General features: G+C 35.9%; 1 protein-coding gene across 5 annotated transcripts in view; it reads right to left on the bottom strand.

Moving 5' to 3' along the window:
* Positions 1-1521: 1521 nt before the first annotated feature.
* SPART (spartin) overlaps positions 1522-16667 on the bottom strand; it is a 92084-nt gene continuing 76938 nt past the window's right edge. For 3 of the 5 annotated variants that reach the window (XM_058687349.1, XM_058687333.1, XM_058687342.1), the window contains exons 6-9: positions 14099-14293; positions 12882-13040; positions 12712-12802; positions 1522-3216 (exon numbers count right to left, since the gene is read on the bottom strand). In XM_058687349.1, coding sequence (XP_058543332.1) covers positions 2943-3216; positions 12712-12802; positions 12882-13040; positions 14099-14293 — 719 coding nt within the window. In that variant the 3' untranslated portion in view covers positions 1522-2942. Of the gene's footprint in view, positions 3217-8737; positions 8781-12711; positions 12803-12881; positions 13041-14098; positions 14294-16667 lie in introns of all 5 variants that reach the window. The other 2 variants (XM_058687329.1, XM_058687360.1) reach the window with 2 other exon arrangements.

The following is a 16667-nucleotide window of genomic DNA, read 5'->3' as shown; positions in this document are numbered from 1 at the left end:
CTCAGGCTTACCTAAAAAGTGAAATATAAAAGGATTTCTGGCTAACAAGCCCTAAGCTTCACTTTTCTTAGCTTGCCCTAAAATACCCATGAAGACAGAGAAAAAGACAAGCTCACACTATCACCAAAACCGAAGACTAATGATCTGTTTGGTAATAACTTGGGCAATTTTCTACCAAGTATCAAGAGAGTGGAACTGTAATTTAAAATAAAATAAAATAAAAACAACTAGTGTAAAGCAGCTGAAATCAGAGGGTATCTATAAAGGCCATTTGTCCTTTCCTATCTACCTCAGTTTAAGAAAGATGTCTGGCCTATCACTCCATGTAGGTCTCTCCTTTTTGAGGTTAGTGTAGAACCTTTTTCATACTTTTAGATCTTCCTCAAGAACCTCTCTTTGATCTCTATCTCAGTTTCCGATTCTATAAAATGAAATTGTAATAGTATGTAACTCATAGGAATGTTGTGAGGTTAAAATAAGTTAATGTATATAAAAGCACTTAGAACATTAATGGCTCACAGTAAGCACTACATAAACGTTAGCTATCATTATTTCTAGACAGTTGGTGCCTTGACGTACTCCCAGAAAACTACCCTATACAGCATGAGGAAGGGACGGTCTGTTGAGGCAAAATGAGGAAAAACCCTGGTAGCAGTAAATATTGAGAACTGTTGTTTTTCATATGGTGTATCTTATGAATACTAAACAGCAAAGCAGAGCTACTAGGTAAGGGCCTCTATACAGTGAAAACGGGACTACAAAGCAGCTGTGATGGTTAATTTTGTCAGTTTAACTGGGCCACAAGATGTACACACACTTGGCCAAGTATGATTCTGGATGTATCTGTGAGAGTGTTCCTGGATGAGATTAACATTTCCATCAGTAGACCTAATAAATCAGATTGCCCTCCCAAAGACAATGGACCTCATCCAATCAACTGACCTGAATAGAACAAAAAGGCTGAGAAGGAACTTGATTTAGTTGAACTTGGTTTAAATCCTTAGTTTTCTGGCCTTTATACTCAGACTGAAATGGGCTCTTTTTGAGTTTTGAGCCTACAGGCTTTCAGAATGGAACTTACACCATCAGCTCACCTGGTTCTCAGGTCTTCAGACTTGGACTGAAACAACACATTAGATCTCCTAAGTCTCCAGCTCACTGAAGGGCTATCTTGGGAATTTGCAGCCTCCATAATCTCTTGAGTCAATTCCTTATAATCTCTTTATACACACACACACACACACACACACACACACACACACACACACACACACACGTTTATCTCCCCTATTCTGTTTCTCTGGAAAACTCTAATATAGAAGCTATACTTATGAAGATTTTGTCTGTCTAGCCATTAATATGAAAAAGCAACCCACAACCAAGTAAGCAGAACGGAATAAAGGAAAATGGACAACACAAATCCAATTTTTCTGACCTCTGGTCTAAGTGAACTTTGTAATCTTTAGGCTCCACTATTTGTCATCCCACTTCTCAAACTTAAGGCAGAGACTAACTGGAAGCTATATGCCAACTCATTTTTATTTCCACTTTTAATAAGTAGTACATTATCCTTGGCCTTAGGGAAAGGATCCATCAATCTACGTGTTCCCGAAATACAACCCTGTGAACACATTTGAGGACAAGCAATTCAGAAAGTTTATTCACAAAGCATATTTTTTTAAGACAGTTTCAAATAAAATCTAATAAACTAAGTAGCCATTAGATGTTTAGAAATATTAGAATAGACAATAGTTATGAACACCAGTACCAATCATTTTAAGTCTGTAAACAAAAATAAAATGCCATTAGGTACTTATTTATATATTTGTACCTTATAGGTCTGTAAGTGTCCTGTCTTCTGCCAGAGTGGAAACTGTTAAACCTACTTGCCATGGATTAAGTCTAAAGCCTTCACATTCGTTACCATGACTATGAATAGAACATTTTCTTTCTAACAATTTATTGGCTTTCTAATATATAAAATTCCAATGACTAAATCCCAAACTAAATCCCAAAATGACTAAATTCCAATGACTAAATCCCAAAAATATATTTACCATCCAAAGAATCCTGCTTGTATTTTTATAAAATTTTAGCCTCTTGGAATAACTTAAAGTGGATATGGTAAAATGATTTCTTAAAGCAACTTTGTCCTATTAAGCTCATGATATCACTTCATATTTTAACACCAATCATACACCAAAATTTCCTAAGTTCCTAGTAGATCAACACCAGTCTAAATCCAGAAGACTTAAAAATCTTTGTATTCATTCTAAATCAAAAAGGCCATCCCATTTCCTAACAAAGATACAAGCTACCAAATAATTTTATAGAACCTCATTTTATTTTTCATGATTAGCCTAGTCCCTGTATTGAAAAAAATCTTTTAAATATTATCTGAGAGCTTTTTTAGTTTAGGATTAGTTTTTGTGTCTAGCTTACACACTGAAAATTGACAAGCACCTAAAAAAAAAAAAAATCCACAATTAGTGCAAAACCAGGAGATAATATTTTAAGTTGGTCTTTCCAAGTACAACTCAAGCTAAGGTTACTAAATGAGAAATTTTATGTAAATATATAATTTCCTACCTTGCTTTATGAAAGACGGCAAATACAAAAATAGCTTAACATTACGTTTCATGAGGTTTATTAAAGCAAATGTTTTATTAGTCTTATTTTAACTGCAAAAATATTTTAGCCACATTTAGGAAAAATAAACTTACTGAGACTATATAATCCTATATTTGTAAAAGCTAGATGCAAGAATACAGATTCTTTCCTTTTAAGTAGAATACATGCTTTTAGCTTATGAAACAGTCACTTTGTAGGAATGAATACATTTTTAAAATACTGGTTAATCTGTGGGGAATTCCACATTTGCCTATAAAAAAAAATGCATCCACCTTGTAAGGCTTTGGTATAGGTGATTCACAGCACTTCCATCATTTTTCTTTCTTCTTTGCCTCATTCTTCTCTCGTTCCTCTGTCTGCTCACCTTTCTCCCTTTTCATGTTTACATTTCCTCTTCCTTCTTGATGTCCCCCCTTAGAATTATCAACTATTTTATAGTCTTCAAGGAGGGTTTGTCCTGTTTGTTTTGCTGTTTTCTTCACCATTGCTTTGATACCAATGTTGTCAATATTATAGGCAGTTACACCAACATTGATGGCAGAATCTACTGCATCATGTGTAGCTTCTCCTGCAGTATGCCCGTATCTTTAAAAGATTAGAAAAAAGTGTAATGACATTATAAATATAAATTAAGACCTTCTTATTTAGTATTATATAAGTCACATGATTAGTATGTTATTCCTAAAAGCAAAATCAAAGATTAGGTTTCAATTTTTTTTCAATTTAATAACTTAAAACAAAGTAAAAAATAAAATCAAACTGTGCCAAAGCTATTATTTCTCCTTTAGCAAAAACTGTGTGAAAATAAAATCAAGCTAGCTGAGATTAATGTTAATAAAGACTGTTTATGATGAAGAATAAAATGTAAATTATAATCAGGGCACCTGGGTGGCTCAGTCAGTTAAGTGTCCAACTCTTGATTTCGGCTCAGGTCATAATCCCACAGTTCAGGAGTTTGAGCCCCGTGTCAGGCTCTGCACTGACAGTGTGGAGTCTGTTTGGGATTCTTTCTCTTTCTCTCTCCCTCTCTCTGTCTCTCTAATCCCCTCACTGTCCCCTCCCCACTTGTACATGCTCTTACCCAAAATAAATAAGTTTTTTAAAATGTAAGTTATAATAAAGGTTGTTAGTCATTTTTTTTTAATCCACCCCTTCTGGAAATAGTAGAGAACTTTCAGTGAAAACAACTATAGGACACAAAGAATCGAGAGTCACTATAAATGGTTTTGAGTTCTACGTTAACCAGACTTTGGTAACGTCTTTAAACTATCAGAATCTGAGCTTGTCTTTAAGCAAAGATTGTATAACACTTTCTCCCTCACTCCACTCCACTCTGCTGCAGACTCACTGGCCTTTTTGCTATTCTTTGAACCATCAAGCATACATGTGCCACTTTATGACCTTTGTACTGGCTGGTATTTGCCTAAACTATTCTCATACCAGGTACTCACATGTCTAACTGCTTCACCTTCTTTCAAGTCAGGTAAGTATTGTATTCTAACTATCCTGCCGATTTCAACTGCCTTACCCCACATGCTCCACCCCATGGCCAATCAATCCCCCCTAAAGCTCCTCCCTCATTTTTTTTTTATTGTTTATTTATTTTAAGAGGGAGAGTGAGAGACTGAACAGGCACACACAAGCGGGGGAGGAGCAGAGAGAGGGAGAGAGAGAGAAGCCCAAGCAGATTCCATGTTCGGCAAGAGCCAACGCTGGGCTTGATCTCACAAACTGTGAGATCATGACCTGGGCTGAAATCAAAGTCAGACACTTAGCCAACTGAGCTACCCAGGCATCCCTTAAGCTGCTCTTCCTTATTCTATAACTTATCACCTGCTACATACTCTAGAACTTATTTACTCTCTTTGTTTTGGTTTGCTTATTGTCTTGCTAGAATATAAACACTATTATCATAAAAGTACTCTGCTGTATTAACATATCCTATGCATTGAGAAAACTGACATTCGATATTTGTTAAATAAATAAATGAGTAATTCCTGCCCTATCCATCTCAGAGTTTCTTTAGCATCAAACATACAGCAAAATGCTTGGGAGATTATACAGGCACTACACAAAATAGTATTATTGACAATTATCGTCAATATGTGTCAATATCAATATATGTGTTTAATATCATTTCTATGAGAAAATACAAGTTGAGGACCTATACAAGGATACTGAAAGTTATCCCACTGTATTGTTTTTCTCTTTCCCTTTTTAAAATACCAGGTTTTTATAGTTTTCCTTGCTTAGCAGAGAACTGCCTAAACAAGCAACAAGAGGGCAACATTTTACAATTTTCTTCAGGATGCTCTCAAGTTTCATATGTGCTTTGTGACCTGTATCTGGACATTTTATACTAACACTGGATCTGCCCTCTGAATTAACAAGTTCTGTATTACTGTAAGTTTGGCCTGGAATAGTGGTTTGTGATCCTACTAGCTTGTTCATGCTTGTTTTTTTTTTTTTTTTCAACCTCAAGGTGAAAAATGTGAATCTTAGTTCCTGAATGAGGATTCCATTACATCCTTAGCCTAATTTTAATAATTGGAGTCAGAGGATGGCATAACTTAAAATGTGCCAAACCTTACATCCATATCACTCTTGACTGGGGCCTTCTCACCAGTTACCAGACATCAAAGCTTCTTAGCTGCTTTCTGCTGGTCTCTATTGCAACCCTTCAGCATTCCATAGTACTTGCTGATGTTGCAGAAGACATGGAGCTTTCTCACTGTCAATCAAGCCCCCACAAATACCAGGTGGCAATGGTTATGGTTATGGTTAAATGAGAAGAAAGGGGTGGAAGAATTCGAGCATTGGAAGAGTGACCATAACTCTTGGTTGAGCAGGTTTCTCTTAGGGCTCTTTTCTAGGACTGTGTGACTAAGAATTTGGCCATATTAGTGTTTATGAATACAGGAAATCCTCCAGATTCATGAACTTCCACTTCCCTATTCTAATGTTGCAGTTTGATACCTCTAACTGCACTCACGGTATTTAAAAAAGAATTTTTTTTAACGTTTATTTATTTCTGAGAGAGAGAGAGAGAAAGTGAGTGAGCACAAGCAAGGGAGGGGCAGAGAGAGAGGGAGACACAATCTGAAGCAGGCTCCAGGCTCTGAGTTATCAGCACAGAGCCCCATGCGGGGCTCGAATCCATAAACCGTGAGATTATAACCTGAGCCAGAGTCTGACGTTTGATTGACTGAACCACCCAGGCGCCCCATTCACAGTATTTTTATATATAACACAATTCTAAAGGCTACATTATTAGTAATAACGTGCTAAAAAGGAGTCTGTGTTGGTACCCTGATGTTTTGCTTGTTTTTCCATGCTATCTCTATTTCAGCAAGAATTCCTGTTAATTTGGGGAGAAGTACCAAACTAGCAGTCAAAGAACTAGATTCTAATACCAACTGTGCCAAAAACTAGCCATATGACCTTGATGAGGTCTCAGCTTCTTTACATTTCATTAATTTTTTTCTTTCATCTCATAAAATGAGATTTGTAGGTTAAAGCACTTTGAAAACTCCACAATACTAAATGTATAATTATTTTTAAAGACCTTATAAAATGGCTTTTAAGCAGTTCTGTTTATTTCCTTTAATATATCCTCACCCTATCATCTCTGCTTCCCAATATGCCTTAAAACCAGTATTCCTGGCAGGCATCTATTTTTCTCTTCCTTTATAAGTAACTGCTCAGTTCTTTCCTTTATTCGGACTACACTGTAAATTCAAACTACACTGTTAAAAACTAGAAAGTCTATCTCTGATAAAAAGACAATGTTTATTTTTGATTTCTTACTTTTTAAAAAGTTAACTTTAATTACAGCTTATTAGATTTTATATTAAAGAGCAATAAAAATGAATACAAAGAATGCTCTAAGTAAGTCAATTGAGACTTAATACACAGTTTGAATGAGACTTTTCAGAAATTTCTCCAGCACATTCAGTAATGTCTACAAAGACAGCACAGTGGTGGTGATTCTAGATTTCACTAATTGTAACAAAATTTCAGTCATAACAAATTTCAAACAAATCTTCCTAAAATTCAATTCACATGCAACCTTCAAAACTATTCCTGAAAATATTAATCTTAAATATTTTAAATAGAAATAGCTTCTTCTTAGTGTACCCATCAAAGACTGGTGCATTGTGGCCAATTTCTAAAGGATGTTTAAGGTGAAGCTGAGGAATTTAAACTTTATCTTGAAACCAATGGGAATGGCATAACCAAAATTACATTTTAGAAAAATCTAACTCAGGTTGCATTGTGAATTGTAAGGGTGTCAGAGACAGACAGAGGAACCAGTTAGGAAACAAGCTGTGTGATGGATGAGAAACAATGAGGGTCTATTCTACAGTAGTGGCAATGAGGCTGGAGAGGAAAGAATAAATATAAGAAACAACAGCACTTGGTGAATGAATAGCTGTAGTGCTATATAGTTGGGACTTATGAAGCCTAAAGATTACAATAAAAGTTAATCAAAAAACATAGATTTGAGAGGTTGAGAGGTTGTATGGATACGGTACAGGTAATATCTATGAAGAGTAGAAAAGGACAGAACATAGAGTAAAACTCTAGAATGAATGGATGTGGAAGACAACAGCCCTGAGAAGAAGTTTGATAAAACTGAAAGGTGAGCTAAATGAGAATACTGTTAAGATTTGGAGACATCTGACCCACCAATCTTAATAAGCATATCTTAGAGCAAGATCAATCAGGACAGGCTACAGTAAGCATGTGACTGGACTTTACCCATGAAAATTTAAGGAAAATATCTAAGACATTAAAAAGACAAGTCTTTCAAATCTACAGATAACATAAAATGGAAACCTGGCTAATATGACATACACTAAATCTGAAGCCAAACTGAAGGACTTAATAATGGATCAAGATCAACAGATGAAATTAAGCGCAATATAAAGTTCTTAATGTTAGGTACAAATATCAACTGCCCCCAAAATAAGAGGAAGGCCCAGATTTTAAATAAAAGTTTCATTTTTTAAAAAACACAAGTTTGATATGGGTTAATCAAGTAACAGCTACTAAACAGATAGTCTTTGTCTTGTGTGCCATGTATGCCAAATGCTAAGTATGACCAAATAAGGGAGGCAAATCTCATGGTATTCTAGCTGGCACAGCAGATGTGAAATACTTCATTCTTTTCTGGGTTCTGTATTTTGAGAAGAACACTGATGAATGAAGTATCTGGAAACCATACTATATAGAGAATTCTTAAAGGAACTGGGACTATTTAGAAAAAAGTAAGTGAAAGACACAATAATAATGTTTAAATATTTGTACAGTTACCACAAGAAAAAAAGAAGACTGACCTTAAATACTTAAATAATTCCTGAGCAGATGTTATATAGACTGGTTTTGGGTACTATGACATCTGCCCAAGGGATTGCCTTCAATAAATTTGAATTTGCCCCTTCATCCAAAGGCAATTTTAATTAAAATTCACTAAACAAACCAATAAAATATGGTACCTGAAAAGAGTAAATTCCTCACAGAAGAACAATTTTACTAAGCTTATTCTTCACAAATATGTATTGTAAGATAAAGTTTTAATGCGGGGAAAACAAAAATGGATCTAACTGATGTTATATGATTTTCCTCTAAACAAGGGGTTTTTTTTTTTCAACGTTTTTTTTTTTTTAATTTATTTTTGGGACAGAGAGAGACAGAGCATGAACGGGGGGGGAGGGGCAGAGAGAGAGGGAGACACAGAATCGGAAACAGGCTCCAGGCTCTGAGCCATCAGCCCAGAGCCTGACGCAGGGCTCGAACTCACGGACCGCGAGATCGTGACCTGGCTGAAGTCGGACGCTCAACCGACTGCGTCACCCAGGCGCCCCTAAACAAGGGTTTTTAGTTTTTAGTTTAGTTTTTTTTTTTTTTAAGTAACCTCTATACTCAACATGGGGCTCAAAGAGTTGCACACTCTTTCAACTGAGCCAGCCAGGTGCCTCATCCTCTAAACAATTTAAAATGGAAAAAAAGAAACTTAAAGGTGAAATTTAGAAGCTATGTAGAAGAGTGATGAATTATTTACTAAATGCTATACTGCAATTATATATAACAGGTTTGAAGTTACTTATTGCTTTTCATTGTTCCTGTAAGTCTTGATGTTCCTAAATCTAAAGTAAGACAAAAGCATTAATGTAACTGAAAAAAATAAAAGTATTAATGAATAGTTCCCACACATTTACCTAAAAATTTTAAGAGTGTAATTAATTATACAGATCCTTAAGTAAACCACTCATCATCAGTGAACACAGTCCCAAATCACAATCAAAACCATCAAAAGTATAAATAATATACTTCTCCAACATAATCTGCTTTAATTTATTTTTAAATATTTATTTTGAGAGAGAGAGAATCCTAAGCAGGTGCCACACTCAGGGCAGAGCCCAAAGCAGGGCTCAATTTCACAACTGTGAGTCATGACCTGGGCTGAAATCAAGAGTCAGACACTTAACCCACTAAGCCACCCAGGCGTCCCACAATCTTCTTTTAAATACGCTTAAATTAAAAGATAATCCTCTATGTTGGCTTGTAACACCAGAAATCAGATAAGGAAGTTTATATATAGTTTGTTTTTCTTCTTGTCATAATGCATGTAATTATGGCAGATTTAAAACAAGCTGGGAGAGGGGCGCCTGGGTGGCGCAGTCGGTTAAGCGTCCGACTTCAGCCAGGTCACGATCTCGCGGTCCGTGAGTTCGAGCCCCGCGTCGGGCTCTGGGCTGATGGCTCAGAGCCTGGAGCCTGCTTCCGATTCTGTGTCTCCCTCTCTCTCTGCCCCTCCCCCGTTCATGCTCTGTCTCTCTCTGTCCCAAAAATAAATAAAAAACGTTGGAAAAAAAATTTTTAAAAAAATAAAACAAGCTGGGAGAATAATTGATCATAGGCAAAAAGAATATAAATTTTCTATATTATGCAATCATCAGTTGGATTAGAGAAAAGCACAAATGCTTACTCATCAAATACTTTTTCAAAGTGCAAACAAATGTAAATAAAAGTAAATTTATAAATATAAAAATATAAATTACATTTATACTCATAAATGTAAATTTACATAAATGAGAAGTAAATTTAAGAACTAGCTCTTTCTTTTCTTCAGTGATAAATATCACTAAGTTATTATTAGTTTCATACCTGCAGTTTCTTCTCTTAAAAGACAACTTTTCTTCTTCTGGGCAAGATTATTTATAAGTATCACAAAACGCTTTGTATCCCCTTGCCCCTCTCCATCTTTCCAAGTTTCTTTTTTTTTCTTTATTTTTTTTTATTATTTTTTTTATAAATTTTTTTTTTTTTAACGTTTATTTACTTTTGAGACAGAGACAGAGGATGAACGGGGGAGGGTCAGAGAGAGAGAGGGAGACACAGAATCTGAAACATGCTCCAGGCTCTGAGCTGTCAGCACAGAGCCCGACGCGGGGCTCGAACTCACAAGCCGTGAGATCATGACCTGAGCCGAAGTCGGACACTTAACCGACTAAGCCACCCAGGCGCCCCTCTTTTTTTTTTTCTTTAAAAAAAAATTTTTTTTTTAATGTTTATTTTTGAGAGAGAGAGAGAGACAGAGTGTGAGTGGGGGAGGGGCAGAGAGAGGAGACATAGAATGGGAAGCAGGCTCCAGGCTCTGAGCTGTCAGCACAGAGCCCAACATGGGGCTTGAACTCATGAACTGTGAGATCACGATCTGAGCCGAAGTCGGCGCTTAACCGACTGAGCTACCCAGGCACCTTTCATCTTTTCAAGTTTCTAATTAAATTACTGCTAAGACCAAAGTAGTCTTACAGTTAGAAATACAAACCTACTGGGGCACGTGGGTGGCTCAGTCGGTTGAGTGTCCAACTTCAGCTCCAGTCATGATCTCGCAGTTCGTGAGTTCAAGCCCCACGTCAGTCTCTGTGCTGACAGCTCAGAGCCTGGAGCCTGCTTTGGTTTCTGTGTCTCCCTTGCTCTCTGCCCCTCCCCGCTCATGCTCTGTCTCAAAAATAAATAAATGTTAAAAATTAAAAAAAAAAACATATTATTTAAAAAAAAATACAAACCTACTTAACTAAATTCTCACCTGTTTTTTCATTCCGTGAATCTTTGGAGGAAAGGATAAAAAGAATAGCAATATGTACCATAATAGAAATAAATGAGCTCAGAGTCACTGTTAAAATATCCTTCTCATCATATTAAGTTCTCTTCACTAAGGACCAAAAATACAAAATCTACACCAAAACTTTGATAGTTATGTGAATCCCTAACCTTTAATAAGGCTCCACTTAATCGTACTTAGGTAACCTTTTTTTTTTCATTAAAGTAGGAAATGGACAAATCCAATGAAGCATTTCCTAACATGACTAACATGTTTCTAACATGACTGCCTAATTGTCTCTGCTAACAAATGATACTGATAATCTAAAACTAATTCACTTTGGCCTAAAAGGCACTTCTGACTTTCTTCTGCTCTTGCAACAAGAAACTGTTATTCTAATTACGACTGATCCATCAAAGTAACCTCAAAGCCGTAACAGAAAGAGCATTAGAGATCAATGGTACAAGTAGCAAAAGATAAGACTGAAGACTTGGGTTTTATATTTCCACCAAAAGAATTACAGATCTTTTCTGGATCTTCCTTGCCAAATCTTTTAGTCAAATTGAAACTGTAAGATGATGTGTCATGTTGCTTTGACTCAAAGGTATGCATGCCCCAGATGGAGATCAAATCAACTCAGGAGAAATTAAGTTAGTTTTTTCTAAGTAAAAGGTAATTTACTATGGTGGAAGAGAATCTAAATGTATGACAGATAGTGCTGGAAAGTAACTCTAGATATTGAACTTGCACAGATGTCCCAACAAGGGCAGGGTTGGTCCACCACTGTTGTTTCATACTGCATGACACAAAGATACCCCCCCAGCTCTACTACTTACTAGGGGTATAATCTTTAACAAAGTTTAACAGCTCTACACTTTGGCTTCCTCATCTGTAAAAATGGAGATGATAGTGTTAAAGATTAAATAACATATACTGAAAAGCACCAAACACACTATCTGACACATAAGTATGAACTCAAATGCTGTGAGTGGGTAATTAACACAAATAACTGAGATTTGAGAACACCACTAATATTACTTTTTTCTTTCTAAATAAAAATTTAGTATTAGGCTTTAAACTCATGCAAAGCTAAGAAAGCAACTCAGGTCCTTCATATTATATTTAGTTTTTAGACCTTGATTGCCCTAGGACTTATAAAGAATAAAGACCTCAAATCAGAAGACCTGTTTTAAGTCCACCTTAAAATAGTTATCAGATCAGCTTAGATCATTCATTTTTTGTTTGTCCACTTGTTAATATATGAAATAGATGACATACCATCTGTCCATTCTAATAAAAATGAGCACTGGTAGAGTCAAATAAGATGTGACAGAATTTAACATTCTTTGTAAACAGAAGGGACTAATATTAACAAGGTATAATAGTTTAATTATAATTCAAGTTTTTCCCATCAAAACTAAAGGCAAACATCACCCATCAAGAACATGCAGTGGGGGCACCTGTGTGTTTTAGTCGGTTAAGTGCCCAACTCTTGATTTGGGCTCAAGTCATGATCTCATAGTTCCTGGGTTCAAGCCCCGCGTTGGGCTCTGTGCTGACAGTGTGGAGCCTATTTGGGATTCTCTTTTCCTCCCTCTCTGCCCCTCCCATGCTCTCTCTCTCTCTCAAAATAAATAAACTTAAAAAAAATTTTTTTAACCAAAAAAACCAAAATTTACTAAAAAAAAAAAAAAAAAAAAAAAAGAACATGTAGTTGATAAGGTATACAGAAACTCCAGGCTTTTTTTTTTTAATTAAACATATTCTCTGCATTATTGAAGAAATATAACCATTAGTAATATGAGGCAAAGTCATAGTAATTCTATTAATTTGCTAAAAATATTATTAAGAAAAACAGTGAAAAAAATTTTGTTTTAGCAGCTACTCAATGACATAATCATTTTAACTGTCCTGGATTTTTACAAATGCTGTAAGAGTTTTAGTCATTAAAATTATAAAAGTCAACTTACTTGTATCTGACAGTTTGTACAGTTTCTGCTGAAACATTGTTAACAATACATTTAGCTGCACATTCCAATCCCTGCCAGACAGTTGAAAATCCTGCAAATATATTTAAAAGTAAGTAAAATGATAGCTAAAGAAATGGACCTTCCTAGTTAAATTTCTGGCCTATTGTTACCTTGAACACTACTTGCTGCTACGACCATAGCACCATCCAGAGGAGACTTTCCATTTCTGTCTTTTTTAAGAGATTCTGGAACAAGTTTGCTTCCATGCTTCTTGACGTGTGGAGCTAGTTCCTTTCCAACACAATTTGCTACAGTGCAAACTCCATCAACTAACATAACCATAAAAAGAAAAGAAACACTTAAAAATGTTTCCCTTGATTCTACCATTCTTACTTAGCAAAATTCTTATATGAGCATCTAACATTGTTTTACTGCATAATTTACCATTTCTATATAAGGATGAGAACAAGGGCTGGCTAGTTTTAAACAAAGGCTATTATCTGGTTTAAAGACATGTTTGCAGAGCTGAAGGATTATAACCTTGCCTCTTAAATATAATGTTCTTTATGGCAATTTGCTTAAAAGAAAACAGAGACTGCTGCAGTGTAAGAGCTATAGGTCCACCTTTCATGTTTTTCAGCTATGAGTGTTTCTATGGTCTATCAACAAATATCTTACTGAAATAGTAATAAGGTATTTAAATCTATAAAAAAATAAAACCATAATCTGATTCAAAAGAATATTGAATATTGAATCCCAAGAAGATAATCTTACTAAATTTAATCATAACCTATTAAGGGGTGATCTGACCATCTCAAAATACCAAACTTTAAGGCTATGATTCTCAAAGGAGCAGGAACGAGAAGCATATGGCTTGGGAAGGCGAACACCAGAATCACTGAATCTACTTAACTGAAATAATACATCCCTCCACTTGACCCTCAGCTATGACACAGTGAGCTGTCCTTAAAAGAATGTATCATATTCAAGGATAGCCAATACATTCAGAGCCATTCCTTTTCAAAGGTACAGACACTTCCCTCTCTGACCCAGCAAAACAACCCTTTAACCGATGTTTCTCAAACTTTAATATACAAATAAAAATCACCTAGGAATCTTGTAAAAATGCAGATGCTGAATTGGTAATGTGTGCCAAGTACCTGAAATACATTTGGGTATTAGTATTTCTAACGTATTTGAGCCTTAGTATTTCTAAGGCTCTCAGGTTGATGCTGCTACAGATCCCACGATGAATAGCAAGGTGAAACAGCTTCATCCTAATCCTTTACTCTTAAGGTTAAACCACATAAATGTGCATTTAGATTAACCCAGATTAAGAGACCATTTTTAATTTAACTGAAAGGAAAGTCTTCCAAAGTTACTTTACCCAGGAATTGACTGACTTTTGCTGCTCCTCCTGTAGCCTGCTTTGCTATATAAAGTCCCCTGGTCACAGCTGGACTAACTTCCACTGGTTTTTCTTCTGGTTGAATCCGTTCACGGAGTTTAGAAGCGCCTTTCTGGATTGCTTTCCCAGTAAATTCAGCACCTTTGACCAAACCCCAGCTCACCCAGGAAGCACCTTTTTATAGGAAAATTTTAAATTGCACAATTAGAGTTGATTACACCTGTAAACCTTTTAATAACTTACCAACAGGAAAAAAACAAAACAAAACAAAACAAGGAATTCAATGTTTAGATCCCAAAGATGCCATGAACTTTCAAGCCAACTTTATACTTATAGTTTTCTGCCTGGAATACACATCTTTTCTAAGTAAATTCATCTTTCAGTACTTAGGCCATAGATCACTCAATAACAGAGTTCTATATCACTCTATGCTGCCACTATAACTTGTAGGTATCTCTCCATGTCCTTAACCACACTGTTACTATTGTTAGGAACTAATTTTGAGTTGGTACCATTAAGATGGTATTTGGCTTGAGGACCCAGGTATGCTTGTTCTTCTTGCCTTGGTCCAGGTACCACTTTTCGCCCATGAAGTACTGAGGGGTTTAGACGCAAGTAATGCAAGCTGGAAACCAATACACCTATATCTCAAACACCAAGGCAGAAGAACTCTTCGCTTGCTTTAGACTAAAGGCATAAGGCAGGGAGACCTGTTCCTCCCTCAAACCCAAACCCCACGATCTCAGCACCTTTTAGCTTATATCATAAACCTGAATAACAAAGACAAAAGAATACTCAAAAAAATTCATGAGAAGAAAAGATGTAAGAAGAAAACTTGGGAAGCCTAGATGGTTTAGACATTTGTCATGAGAACAGGCCCTAGCACTTTGTTTTGCTCAATGCTTCCTGCAGAATGAATGAAAAAAGAGAGAGAAAGCGGCACAGTACAGACTGCTCTAGCGAAAAGGCCCTGCACACATGCAGGGAAAGGAGAAGTGGGAATGAAATGGGAAAAGCAAGAAAAAATATACAAAGAGAATAGTTGCCCCTAAGAGGAAGAATAAAGTGTCACCCTGCCTTGGAGAGCTTACAATTTTAAATATTTCCTTTTTGGCTATACCCTGAAACAATGAGCTTGGACATATAAAATACTTAAGTATATTGTACCAAGGTCTGTGGCATAGCTTTTACATAATTACTTTCACCTATGAGTGAGCAGGTACCCAATGTCATGTGAAAATCCTGTTTGTTTAAAAAGGCTGACAATGAAAAGTAAAGTGGTGACTGATTACAAAAATTGTGGTACTTCTGTTTTTGTTTTAGTCAACACATCCATCTAACTCAAACCCTACCCCCACCATCCTACCCTTGGGGAAGGACCAGGTCTCAACCCAGGGAAAAAGCTTTCAGCCAAGAGTTCCCATAACAATAAAGAGATTAAAGACCTCTACTAAAAAACAAAACAAACCAAAAAAAACCAAAGAACAAAAACCAAAAACATGTATTTTTAAAGTTAACTCACAAGTTGAAAAGATACAAGAAGTAAAAAACCAGCTGAACTTGAAGACTGAGAAATCATAAAACAAATGATAATGAAAAAGGAAAGCTCTATACTCCTGCAATGAAACAAGCAAGAGGGACAGAGTCCATTGATGACTGAGAAGAATAAATGGAAATGAGATAAAAGAAAAGTCACAGGACTGATAAAGAGAAACACTAGATCAAATTATAAAGAAGCTATCCCCATGGAAGAGCACATAACAGAGATAATATGTTAAAACTGAAAAGACTGCAACAGAAGATCAAGAAATGTAATGTTTTATTGGTAGCTACTAAGATCTTTTAAATGGCATGTGTAGTGCCAGATATAAATTTATTCTATAAATGTTCACGTTATTTGCACCCATTTAATGTTGAGATACAGCAGGCAATGAATGTCTGCTGAATAAATGAGAAGTTGGCAGATGACTTAAAATGATCTCACTCAAATCTAACATAATGGAGGGGGGTTCTAATCAGCCCATTGTCATATATCCTCTACCTCCTTCCAAATTAGCTTACTAAACTCTACTCCATCTAAGATGTTTGGCAGTTGCCTTATTAAAAGTAATTCTAGGCTCCTCAAGCCAATATTCTACACAGATAATTTTTAAGCAGTTCATATTTTTTCACCTTTTATATTCATAAAACCTAAGACTGTAGCTTTTACTGATCTTAACTGATTCTCTGACAGTGGACAGGTATCAATCATGGGCTAAACTGAGCTCAGTTTAGATCCCTGATTACTTATCTTTGTATAGAGCCTGCACAAATCAGGAAGAAATAGTAGCTTGACAGATCAGATTATTTTCCTCTGGAATAAATCTTGGGTATTTTCTGCACCTCTCTGCTACTTATACTTTTAAGTATTTGGTGAGGTGGTGGGTTTTCATTCTATCTACTAAAAAGCACATAAAGAGATATATACTCTGATTGGCAGTTAGTTTTAATGTAACCAACTATTAGAGATATTTCTAGAATTCTGAGGGAATAAGATGAAAAGTGTTAC

This window comes from Neofelis nebulosa, chromosome 1, assembly GCF_028018385.1.
Source record: "Neofelis nebulosa isolate mNeoNeb1 chromosome 1, mNeoNeb1.pri, whole genome shotgun sequence".
In the NCBI taxonomy this organism is placed as follows: Eukaryota; Metazoa; Chordata; class Mammalia; order Carnivora; family Felidae; genus Neofelis; species Neofelis nebulosa.
This window is presented reverse-complemented; position numbering and strand designations above follow the sequence as displayed.